General features: G+C 37.6%; 1 protein-coding gene across 1 annotated transcript in view; it reads left to right on the top strand.

Annotated features, from left to right (window-relative positions):
• The window catches only part of KMO (kynurenine 3-monooxygenase), a 50,180-nt gene that overhangs the window by 28,636 nt on the left and 8,199 nt on the right, over positions 1-13,345 (top strand). The window contains 5 exon segments of the mRNA XM_033200121.1: positions 2,125-2,212; positions 3,632-3,797; positions 6,516-6,587; positions 8,021-8,142; positions 10,029-10,176. Coding sequence (XP_033056012.1) covers positions 2,125-2,212; positions 3,632-3,797; positions 6,516-6,587; positions 8,021-8,142; positions 10,029-10,176 — 596 coding nt within the window.

Raw genomic sequence — 13,345 nt, 5'->3', positions numbered from 1 at the left:
AGCAAACAGAAAAAGGACGTGTGGCCAAATAAGTCTGACAAATCCTGCATCAAACAAGTTTTCAGCCTTTTTTCTTATAGTACTTCTCCAGGGCTTTTATTATATTCTTGGTCTGCATTGCGGATCTTCCAGAGCAGCACAGTCCAACATGTGGCCACAAATACCAGGCATGTGTGTACTTTTCAAATTTATACTAACCATGTTAAAAAAAAAAAAGGAAGAAGGTGGTGTTATTTTTAATAAGATACTTTAACCTAGGCCAGGCACAGTGGCTCACACCTGTAATCCCAGCACTTTGGAAGGCTGAGGTGGATGGATCACCTGAGGCCAGGAGTTTGAGACCAGCCTGGTCAACGTGGTGAAATCCCATCTCTATTAAAAATGTAAAAATTAGCTGGGTGTGTTGGTGGGCACCTGTAATCCCAGCTACTCAGGAAACTGAGCCAGGAGAATCTCTGGAATCCGGGAGGTGGAGGGTGCAGTGAGCTGAGATTGCGCCATTGCACTCCAACCTGGGCAACAAGAGTGAAAATCTGTCTCAAAAAAAAATATATATATATATATATATATATTTTTTTTTAACCTAATATATCCAAAATATTATCATTTCAATATGTAATCAATATCAGAAAGTTATTCACTGTCATTCTTTTTATATATACTTTTTGTTCTAATTTGCCAAAATGCAATGCAGGCAACACATCTCGATTTAGGATAGCCACATTCCAAGCACTCAAATGCTATAGGTGGCTGGACACTAGGACAACACAGCCCAAGACAGAGTATTCGGCATTACTTTTCTGTCTTTGACAACGGAATAGTTTTTTTGAGGGAGTATATCCCAGGACTAATATTCTATAAAAAATTATTTAGGATGTAATACTATACACTTATATAAAACATAAACATAATTTTGTTAAAAGTTTATGTCACCAACACATGTTATGTTTCTAAAATATATCCTTGGCATATCAGGTCAACTCTGATTACTTCAAAGTTATTTGCCAAACTACTTCTTATACATAGATGAATTTCTTTGGTTTAGGGTCTGTCAGGTTTTGCAAGAAAGTTAAAATCTTCAAACCCCAAATCAAACTGAAACAAAAGAGAGAAAAATAAGACAAGATTGAGATGAAGAGGGGAGATAAGTACAGGCAGGAATAGAACTCCTGCCTTATTTTCCCCATTTTTTTTCAAATTCAACATTCTTTTTATTTACTTTTTTGACATACAAAAAACTGTATGTAATTAATGTATACAACTTGATTAGCTTGGTCCTTAATTTTTTCACTTTGTGTGACCTCAAGCATTTGACCTTTACTTCCAGAATCTTGGTTACTCCCTTTTTAAGATGAAGGATTTTGAACTAAATCATCTCTGAGGTCTATTCCAGCTCTAACACCTGTATTCTGATTTGTGCCTTTAAGAATAGTAAATAGGCTATATTTATAGATGAATACATGAGCATTAATAGGGACAAAATCATATTTTCCTGTTGTAACAAGGACATACTTAATAGTTCATAAACTGAAATTCACTCAATTCTCTAGAGTGCTAGCAGGCAAAACAGAAAATTATGAAAATAATTTGTTTCAGTTTATTGAGAAGTTTCAAAGCTTCTTACTCATTTTCCCCCTAACTATTCCAGTGTTTGATTTCAAAGAGATTTAAAGTCAACAATCTCTATTTGTGACAACTTCAATCGGAATTCCGGAAGACTAGCCAAAAAGCGATATAGAGACATGCCTAATATGAGGAAAGGAGTTTGGCTGAATATTTCCAATCACAGCAAAGCCTCAGATTAGAGGCGACATCTGCAATAGGAGATGCTTGCTTCTTTCCCAGGGTGCTAATAATTACAGCAATGCAAGAGTTTGCACAGTGGAATCAGTTGGATATTTACTATTTGAGATGAGAATAATTGATTTTTATTCATGTTTTACTAGCAAATTATACTGAAATAGTTACCAAACAGTTGTCAAATTCCATTTAAGTGAACTTATTTTAACATCGTTATGAATAAAATTCTCTACCATACTGTTCCCAGAAAACAATATTTCAATTTCATTAAGCGAAGTAAGAATTGAAATATCATTCTGTTTGCCTCTTTCTCCATTTCCTCAGCTGCTGAGAAATACCCCAGTGTGAAAATGCACTTTAACCACAAGCTGTTGAAATGTAATCCAGAGGAAGGAATGATCACAGTGCTTGGGTAACTATGGGTCAGATTTTGGACTTCAGAGGTGAAAGCTGGGAGTGGAGAATTGTATCCACAAACTTTGTTCTTTGGCTCTTTTGAAAGAGTTAAAAGATTATTGAAAGGATCAACCAAATAGTTTCTAGATTCAAGGAATTTTAGATTGAAAATAGGCCCTGATGCCATCTGAACACCAATGCCAATAATTCTTAATTATCATACTCGCTCACCTTCCTACTGTACTGTATTCCACACTGGTGACTCTAATGTGCTTCAAACTCTCTCCTCTCTCACAAATACGTGACCCTCCACTGCTGTCCTGTTCTCTTTCCAGGTGCTATTTCTCTGCCTTTCCTCGGATGATTCTATTTCCTCTAAGGTTCCAAGCCTCATATCCCACTCTTGCGATATGCTATGGATCCACATGCATGGGTTCAACAACCACATCGCTAAGATGAATATGTCCAGTCCAAGCCTCTTTCTTCGTTCTAAATCCTTATAGAAGCTCTAATCAATTTATGTTAATTTCTCATCACACATCCTTGCTGGAACATCTTGCCATTATCTCAAACACATCTAAAACCTTGATCACCTGCTTCTCCCAGATCACATCCCATTCCTGACTTCCCCAGAACTAATGCCCGAATAATTAGAATCATTCATGATGTGTTCTTTCCCCTGTCCTCTCCCATTAAATCTATAACACTCCTCAGTATCTCCTACTTTCTACGGGCTTCAGAGTCTGTCTTCCTCCTTCTAGCTGTAGGACAGTACTTCTGGCTGTCATCCCTGTACATGTAATATAATATGTTTCCATCACCTCATCCCTGTTTTCTGCTCCCTTTGGCATTCCGCCTTCACTTCAAACTGCCAAGGAAGTTTTCTTAAATTGCAACTCTTCATACATCATTCCCCTAATAGAAAAATTCAGTTTCCCTTTTGCCAGAATAATGTTTTGAAATCTTTTATCTTAACGTTCAGGATTCTCTTCTTTTCCTCTTCCTTTCTCACCCTACCTTGTATTCTTTTCTTAAGCTTTTCTTCTAATACCTCTGCTCAAGCCAAATGTATTGTTAGAAAATCCTGGTCACATTCCTGTGGTTGTACATACAGTCATTTGTACACTTGGAACACTTGCCCTGTTTTCAAGATTCTCCGTCTTCATGCAAAAATCTCAAATCCTGTCACACTTCTGTGGCCTACCATGTCTTTATTAATCAGTAGGGTGTTGTGCTATTCTCATAAGCAAATGTATGACTGGGACAAGTGTTTTCATCAAAATGTTACATCTATTAACTCAAAGCTCCAAATCAAACATGTAAAAGTGAGCTTTCTAAGTTATCTGTGGAGCCACTACTTCCCATACCCAGAGGTACATCATCATTTTCACCACTAGACATATTTTTCTTTTGGATGTTTTGTTCTGTTTTTCAGATCTGACAAAGTTCCCAAAGACGTCACTTGTGACCTTATTGTAGGATGTGATGGAGCCTATTCAACTGTCAGATCTCACCTGATGAAGAAACCTCGCTTTGATTACAGTCAGCAGTACATTCCTCATGGGTACATGGAGTTGACTATTCCACCTAGGAACGGAGATGTAAGTCCTTGCCCTTTCTCAACGCCTTCCCACAACCCTTGCACCATGAGTGCAAATGCATATTCTAGTGCAGTCGTTCTCAGCAACATGTCTTGATCCATTTTGAGGCCTATCACAAGAACTTCGTAATTAATAATAAATTGGATGCATAGGTATCTTTTTAATAATACAATTCTCAGTCCTTTCTTTTTTGGTATGCTTTCTTGAGTGAAAAAGAAAGCAGAAGGCTGGGCATAGTGGCTCAGGCCTGTAATCCTAGCAATTTGGGAGGCCAAGGTAGGAGGATGGCTTGAACCCAAGAGATCAACACCAGCCTGGGCAGCATAGGGAGACCCTGTCTTGGTAAAAAATACAAAAATTAGCCAGGGATGGTGGCACACCCTGTGGTCCCAGCTACTTGTGAGGCCGAGATGGAAGGATTGCTTGAGCCTGGGAGGTCAAGGCTACAGTGAGCTGAGATCATGCCACTGCACTCTATCCTGAGCAACATAGCCCAAGCCTGTCTTCAAGGAAGGAAGGAAGGAAGGAAGGAAGGAAGGAAGGAAGGAGGGAGGGAGGGAGGGAGGGAGGGAGGGAGGGAGAGAGGGAGGGAGGGAAGGAAAGGGAAGGAAGGGAAGGGAAGGGAAGGAAGGGAAGGGAAAGGAAGGGAAGGGAAGGAAAGGAAGGGAAGAGAAGGGAAAGGAAAGGAAGGGAGAAGTTACAACGCTCCTACTGGAAACACATAAAGGATTTGAATAATATCATTTGGCTATGTTCTCTTGGGAGAAAAAAACAGGTTGATGATGAATCCTTCAGTATACTGACAATCCAGAGTTCTTATAACCATGATTAAATCAAATAATAGTTATTAAATAAAATGACTAGAAAATGGTTGCAAAGTGATTTCTATTGTGTTTTTCTCATTTCCTGGTTAAACTGTATGTGACCACAGGCAAATAAGTGGTATGTAATTTTTGATGTTGTCATAAGCAAGTAAGTATAGGAACTTGTTAAGGAAAAAAATACTAACGGAAACAGTAAGGATATTGGCTTATAAGTATGGATATGCAAACAACATTAAATACTTGATTTGCATATAAAGCATACATTTTTAAGATGCTGATTTCATCTATCCTCGGAAATCCAGACAACTGTAAAATAGCTTGTCAATATGGGATAGTGTTGTTAAATACTAAATATCTGCCAGTAAAATCCATATTTTCACATTTCCTTACCTTTCTATTTCATCCTCATGGTCAAAATGCATTCACTAATTTTTTAGTGCTTTTTGTACTGGTTTTCAGATAGCTTCTGTTCTCATGGCCTAGAATCTGTAACTCTGGATTATAGGATAACAGAATTCTGCTGAAAAATTGTTCCACACTTAAGAAGAACTGTGCTTGCTAGATTTAAGAAAGCTCTTTATTTTCTAGGTATATATAATAAATAGTAATAATTGATGGTTTTAAAAAATGTCTCCACTCTTTTAAGAACATTGTTTAGGCATAGCAATGTGACTCAGACATGGGAACATTTTGCCATGGCCCAAAAACAATCTTATGAGACTTTCTCTATTTTTCTTTGTGTCTTTTTTTTTCTTTTGTTCTTAATGTAATGCATGAAATAGGCACTTGCACTCCTCTGATGGTTGGAGTAGGGGCAAGAGATTGGGTAAATGGCTTTCTACCACTAGTATTACTGTTAAAAAGAAGTAATTGCTTTTCATATGTATTCCTGTTGCCTATTCGACTGCACCGTAAGGTCAAGAGTTATGCACGTACTCATTTCTGTGTCTGTGTGTTGGGCTTTCTTTGGGAGTCTGAGGCTAAAAAAGCAAGGAAGGCACAGTCCCTTCACCTAAGACACAAATAACTATGATACAGTGTAAAAATGTTTGCTGCAAGACTATGCTGTTTTTTCGGTATTCTTACTACGTAAGATACACATGGAAGGTGCTCTCGAAACATCTGTAGAAAATAATACAAAGTTGAAATAATTGGAGAATTGTTTGCATATTTCCATGTATATAATACCCCTGGGAACCTTCAAAAATTTGGGTCACTTGGGTCTTTGGGTCAATTGATCTACCCAAGCAACTAATACTTATTCAGGCTGTTATTGTATTAATAGTAATTACAGAGGACTTACTAAAGAGATAAGACTCTTCTCTATTATTTATATTACAGGAAACAAATGATAAGAAGCTTGTTCCTAAAATTTTGGTTTGGCTCATGAAATTTAAATGTAAGACTTTTCTGTCCAGTATAGATAAGTTCTGAAATAAGGCAAAAGATAAAGTAAAAAAATTTATATAAATATATACATAATGTGTGTGCAAACATTATACATGTGTGCATATACACACATGTACACATCTAGATATGTGCATGTATGTGTACTTATATACCAGATATAATTATACCAGGTGTGATTCAAGATTTGAGAACATAAGATGTTCCCTCTCTCTGTCTTTTTCCTTACATATACACACACACACGCAGGTATTCCGAAATTTTGAATTATACCTGGTGTCAGAAAAACCTACCTAAGGTTGAGTTTATAAAGACAGAACACAAAGTGTTTTCTAAAACAACTTCTATTTTATGTAGCAATAGATGTGCATATCATCGTGTATATGGTACTGGTTTTAATTACTGTGGAAACGATTATAAAGCTGAGTCCGTTTTATAGGTTTGCTATATAATTGCACTAATCAATCATATATTCTTTTTTCTGCAGTATGCCATGGAACCTAATTATCTGCATATTTGGCCTAGAAATACCTTTATGATGATTGCACTTCCTAACATGGTAGTATAGAATTTTTTCTCAACTGTAATTTTGCATCTGTAATTAATGTTGTTTATTACTTACGTTTGTACTTAGAATGTATATACCTAATTGATCTCTTCATTGTTTAATCTATTTAGTGATTATAGCTTTGAAACTTTGGGATGACTGAGGAAAAATCTGAAGGATTTCCAGTTACTTACTTTGGAAAGGAGATTTAACTTAAATGAATGGGTAACAAGAGTTTATGTGTGGTGGTGCCTATCATCTCCACTAAAAACAATTTAGGAAGAAATGGCCCTCCCAGTAAAGCCAAAGAGATTTAGGTTGTCTATTAGGAAGCGATTCAGCCTTTAAGGTCTGTAGTACATTGGAATATGCATTATCAAAAGAGAGCATGGGGCTGGGCACAGCGGCTCACACCTGTGTTCCCAGCACTTTGGGAAGCCAAAGCGGGAGGATTGCTTGAGCTCAGGAGTTCAAGACTGGTGTGGCCAACATAGCAAGACCTTGCCTCTATCCAAAAAAAAAAAAAAAAATTGCCAGACATGGTGAAATGCACATCCCCAAGTACTCAGGAGGCTGAGGTGGGAGCACTGCTTGAGCCCCGAAGGTGGAGGCTGCAGTAAGCTGTGATCATCCCATTGCACTCCAGCCTGGAAAGCAAAGCAAGACCCTGTTTCAAAAAAAAAAAAAAAAAAAAAAGAGAGAGAGAGCATGGCTTTTCTTTCATTAGACCCTAGAGACTTTTTTCCTAGGTAGATATAGCTGTTTCCCAGGTTGGAGTCTTTTTCTTTCTGTTGGTATACGTCCTGGGGTCCAGGCCCTAGTAATACTATCTTAAAAGGAAGAAAAAGAGAGGTCAAATCTAACCAACCTATTAGTAATTTAAAGAATGTAGGCTGGGCGTGGTGGCTCATGTCTGTAATCCCAGCACTTTGGGAGGCCGAGGTGGGTGGATCACCTGAGGTCAGGAGTTCCAGACCAACCTGCCAACATGGAGAAACTCCGTCTCTACTAAAAATACAAAAAATTAGCAGGGTGTGTGCCTGTAATCCCAGTTACTCAGAGGCTGAGGCAGGAGAATCGCCTGGACCCGGAAGGCGGAAGTTGCAGTGAGCTGAGATCACCCCACTGTACTCCAGCCTGGGCGACAGAGCAAGAATCTATCTCCAAAAAAAAAAAGAGTGTAGTATTTTCTGTGTGAAAATGGAGAGTTTACAATATAGACATTGTCCTAATAATCAAAGAAGCTGGAGAGCACCCCTGGGACTTGGCAGAGCTTTTCTTTGGGAGCAGTGGAACAAAGTGACAGTGCCTTTCCTGTCTGCTTGGACATTCCTTCCAAAAGCTCCCCGGTCACAGCAAGAAGTCCTGTGATTTCAGGATCCACCTACAGTGCCAGCATCACTTGGCCTCTATCCCCTTTCACTCTGTTTCTCTTCTTCTCACAGAGCAAATCATTCACATGTACTCTGTTCATGCCCTTTGATGAGTATGATAAACTTGTAACCAGTAATGATGTGATAGATTTCTTCCAGAAGTACTTTCCGGATGCCATCCCTCTAATTGGAGAGTAAGTTGCAAGATGTGCCTTTTGCTGCACTTGTTTGAATTATTCCAAATTCAAATAAAGGTTTTGCACCTGATTTCAGTTTGGGTTAAACATGATGGATCATGCAGTAACCTGGACAGAAACCCGTATTAGAGCAAAAGTCTAAATGGATATTGTGCTGTGAGCAGGAATTCTGAAAAACACCCATGCCATGGCCAGTTCCTCCAGGAAAGATGAGTCACTAATGTCCCGAGGCTTTTGTGCATCTTATGCAAGCTCCTCAAGCTCCTTAGGGCTTGGTGTGCCACAGGAACTGGCTGAACTTTTCTCTACTGGTAGATACACAAATCTTTGGCACAGCAGATACATCTGGCAGCCTCAGGTCTTGGATCCTACACCTACTAGCCACCTAAGCTTTCCCATATTCCACTCATGGTAAAAGGTCAATAAATAGTAGAACCTATCCCAAAGAGTTGTTACAAGGACTAAATGAGATCATGTCTATAAATCATTTAACACAAGGCTTGGTGCATATTAAGTTTATCTAGACACCTCCAATGATGTCTTCATGAAGGCAGCGCAATGCTACAGAGAGTATGCCTTAGTCAGTTCAGTGAGCCATAATAAAACTACCATACACTCGGTGGCTTATAAATGACAGAAATGTATTGCTCACAGTTCTAACGGCTGAGAAGTGTAAGATCAAGGCACTAGCAGATTCGGTGTCTGGTGACGCCCCACCTCTTGGTTCATAGATGAGTCTTTTTGCTGTGTCTTCACATGCTGGAGGGGGCATGGGATTGCTCTGGGGTCCCTTTTATAGAAGCACTAATCCCATTAATAGGGGGTCCACTCCCAGGACCTAATCAACACCCAAAGGCCCCATCTCCAAATACCATCACATTGGAGGTTAGGATTCCAACCTATGAATGTTAGGGGAGCATAAACATTCAGTCTACAGCAGAGCAAGATTTTAATACAACTTCTGCCCCTTACTTCCCTGAGTTTCACCTTTAAAATGGGTATCTACCATAGGGCATTTGTGAAAATTAAATGAACTAATTATGTAAAAGGGATAACCCACTGCTGGCCCATACCAGGTCTTTTAAAAATTGCTAGTCACTTTCTTTCCTGAAGACTAATTTAGTCTCTATGGATCCCTCCTTCTCCAACTGTGAAGAGAAATCTCTGCACACCAGAATTAGCCCTTATGCACTTTCAAACTGGTTTCATGGCTATTTTTTGCCTTTCCAGCCAGATTTAAGATTCTTGAGGCTAGGTACTATTTGTCGACTTAGAGCTTCCTCAACACTTCCACAGATGCTTTACAAATACTAGGTTTTTTGTTTGTTTTTCATTATAAGGACCATGTTGTACAATAGATCTCTTGAACTTATTCTTCCTGTCCAACTTAAAGTTTGTACCACTTCACCAAATGATTCCCATCCCCCAAATGCTACTTTTATTACTATTATCCATTTCCAAATACATAAAGATTCACATTAATTTCAATTTTGGTTTATTGTCTTCTAGTCAAATGCACAGCAGCATTTGCTCAATTTTTTTATGGAAACCTAAAATACACTGCTGTATTTGAAAATCTCATGGCCCATGTGCATGACAATAAAGTTTTAATAACATATGATACAGAAATATTTAAATTATTCAAATGCAGCCAAACTCTTATTTTTAATGTGATGAACGTTGTTGCAGACCAAGAAGGTAATTAGAATAATGGAATTTTAGGACTGGAAGACTTCATTTTTTCCCTCTTCTGTTTTCTTCTTGGCATTCTTGTGTATTTTTCAACAAAACTTCGTGATAGTTAATTTAGTAAATCTGAAAGAATTTAGCAGGATTTAATATCTAATTTGATGTCTTTACATTTGGATTATTTTCCTTTGAAGGAAACTCCTGGTGCAAGATTTCTTCCTGTTGCCTGCCCAGCCCATGATATCTGTAAAGTGCTCTTCTTTTCACTTTCAATCTCACTGTGTACTGCTGGGGGATGCAGCTCATGCTATAGTGCCATTTTTTGGGCAAGGAATGAATGCGGTAAGTTCTTTTTCCCTAGATAAGTCCCTGAAATATTTCTGGGTCAGTCTCAGCTAACAAGTCTTAAATAAAAAACATGTCTAAGACTATCCCCACATAATCCCTGAAAGCACAGTCAATTCAGCAATCATACCAGCTGTGTAGCTAGATTGATCACCAACTCTAATCAGAATTTGGATTACTCAATCCAGTAATCTATAGTAGAAAAAAGCAGAAAGCATAATGCATTCATCCATTGGTATCACCAAGGGATCAGCTCCAGGACCCCTGTGGATACAAAAATCCATGGATGCTCAGGTCCCTGGTGTAAAATGGTATAGTTTTTGCATATAACCTACAGAGAATCTCCCGTATGCATTTTTACTCCTAATATTTTTTTAATTTTTAATTATTATGGATATATACTAGTTTTATATATTTATGTGATACATGCAATATTTTGATTCAGGCATACAATGTATATGACCATATCAGGGTAACTGGGGTATCTGTCACCTCAAGCATTTGTCATTTATTTGTATTAGAAACAAATACCTCTCTTTTAGTTATTTTAAAATATACAATAAATTATTGTTAACCACATTCACCCTATTGTGATGCCAAATACTAGATCTTATTCATTCTATCTAACTATTTTTGTATCCATTAACTATCTCCACTTTACACTTCCACCCTACCACCATTCCCAGTCTCTGGGGAGCATCATTCTATCTCCATTAGTTTAATTTTTTTTAAGCTCCCTCATATGAGTAAAAAATAATGTGATAATTTTCTTTATATGCCTGGTTTATTTCACTAACGTCTTCCGGTTCCATCCATGTTGTTGCAAATGATGGTATTTCATTCTTTTTTTTAATAGCTGAATAATATTCCCTTGTGAATATGTACTACATTTTCTTTATCCGTTCATCCATTGATGGACACTTGGGTTGATTCCATATATTTGCTATTGTGAATAGTGCTGCAATAAACATGGGAGTGCAGATATCTCTTCATCATACTGATGCTCTTTCTTTTTGGATATTTACCCAGCAGTGGGATTGCTGCCACATATGGTAGTTTTATCTTTAGTTTGCTGAGGAACCTCCATGCTGTTCTCCATAGTGGTTGTACTAATTTATATTCCCACAAATGAGAGTTCTCCTTTGTCCACATTTTCACCAGCATTCGTTGGCACTTGTCTTTCAGATCAAAGCCATTATAACTGAAGTGAGATAATATTTCATTGTAGATTTGCTTTGCATTTCACTGATAATTACCGAAGTTTAGCAATTTTTCATGTACCCACTGGCCATTTATATGTCTTCTTTTGAGAAATGCCTACTCAAATATTATGCCCATTTTTAAATTGGATTATTCATTATTTTCTGACTGAGTTATTTGAGCTTCTTATATATTCTGATTATTAATCCCTTGTTGGATGGGTGTTTGGAAATATTTTACTTTGTTCTGTGGGTTGTCTCTTTACTTTGTTGATTGTTTCTTTTGCTTTGCAGAAACATTTTTTAGCTTGATATGATCCCATTTGTCCTATTTATTTCTGACTTCTCTATTCTGTTCCAAAGGTCTATGTGTCTGTTTTTTTCTTTGGCTGCCTGTGTTTTTGACGTCTTACTTAGAAAATCTTTGCCCAGACCACTGTCTTGGACTGTTTCTTCAATGTTTTCCTCTACTAGTTCCATAGTTTCCAGTCTTAGATTTGTCTTTAATCCACTTTCATTTTATTTTTGTATGTGGTGAAAGATAGTAGTCTAGTTTCATTCTTCTGTATATGGTTATCTAGTTTTCTCAGCACCATTTATTGAAGAGACTGACTTTTCCCCAATGTATGTTCTTGGTACCTTTGCTAAAATTGAATGTGGATATATTACTGGGTTCTCTATTCTGTTCCACTGGTCAATGTGTCTGTCTTTATGCCAATACCATGATGTTTTGGTTACTTTAGCACTGTAGTATAATTTGAAGTCAGGTAATGTGATGCCTCCAGTTTTGTTCTTTTTGCTCGGGATGGCTTCAGCTATTCTGTGTCTTTTGTGATTTCATATAAATTTTAGGATTATTGTTTCTATTTCTGTGAAGAATGACATTGCTATTTTTATAGGTATTGCATTAAGTTTGTAGATTGCCTTGGGTAATATGGACATTTTAACAATATTGATCCTTCCAATCCATGAGCATGGAATATCTTTCCATTTTTTTGTGTCCTCTTCAATTTCTTTCATCAACGTTTTATAGTTTTCACTGTAGAGATCGTTCACTTCCCTGGTTAATTCCTGGGTATCTTATTTTATTTGTAACTATTGTAAATAGGATTACCTTCTTGGTTTCTTCTTCAGATTGTTTGCTCTTGGTATATAGAATTGCTATTTATTTTTGTATGCTGATTTTGTATCCTGTAACTTTACTAAATTTGTTTATCAGTTCTAATAGTGTTTTTGGTGGAGTCTTTAGGTTTTTGTAAACATAAGGTCATATTTTCTGCAAACTAGGATAATTTGACTTCTTGCTTTCCAATTTGGATGTTCTTTATTTCTTAACAGAAACAGAAGCTTCCATTTATGAGTGCTACATGCATTTCAGGCATGGCCTCCAACGTTGTGTAAAACCTGTTAGAAATTCCAGGGTTGGCTTCCCCCCTCCCCTCAGTTTAGGAAATGGAGGTTCAACAATGAGAACACTTGGACACAGGAAGGGGAACATCACACACTGGGGCCTGTCGTGGGGTGGGGGGAGTGGGGAGGGATAGCATTAGGAGATACACCTAATGTAAATGACGAGTTAATGGGTGCAGCACACCAACATGGCAAATGTATACATATGTAACAAACCTGCACGTTGTGCACATGTACCCTAGAACATAAAGTATAATAATAAAAAAAAAAAACCCTAAAAAAAAAAGAAAGGCGATTGTTAAAAACTCAGGAAACAACAGGTGCTGGAGAGAAGGTGGAGAAATAGGAACACTTTTACACTGTTGGTGGGACTGTAAACTAGTTCAACCATTGTGGAAGACAGTATGGCGATTCCTCAAGGATCTCTTTCTTTTCTACTTTTTCTTTCCAAAGGAAAGGGAAACCTGATTGACAAGGTTAAGTAAAACTATGAGCTGATTAGATGTTGAACACTACTGCCTTCATGGAAATTTTACTATTTTGGCTAGAAAAAGAAT

The sequence above is a fragment of the Trachypithecus francoisi genome, unplaced genomic scaffold (assembly GCF_009764315.1).
Source record: "Trachypithecus francoisi isolate TF-2019V2 unplaced genomic scaffold, Tfra_2.0 Lachesis_group5, whole genome shotgun sequence".
NCBI classification, from domain to species: domain Eukaryota; kingdom Metazoa; phylum Chordata; class Mammalia; order Primates; family Cercopithecidae; genus Trachypithecus; species Trachypithecus francoisi.
Note: the sequence above shows the minus strand (reverse complement) of the source record. Positions and strands in the feature narration are given on the sequence as shown.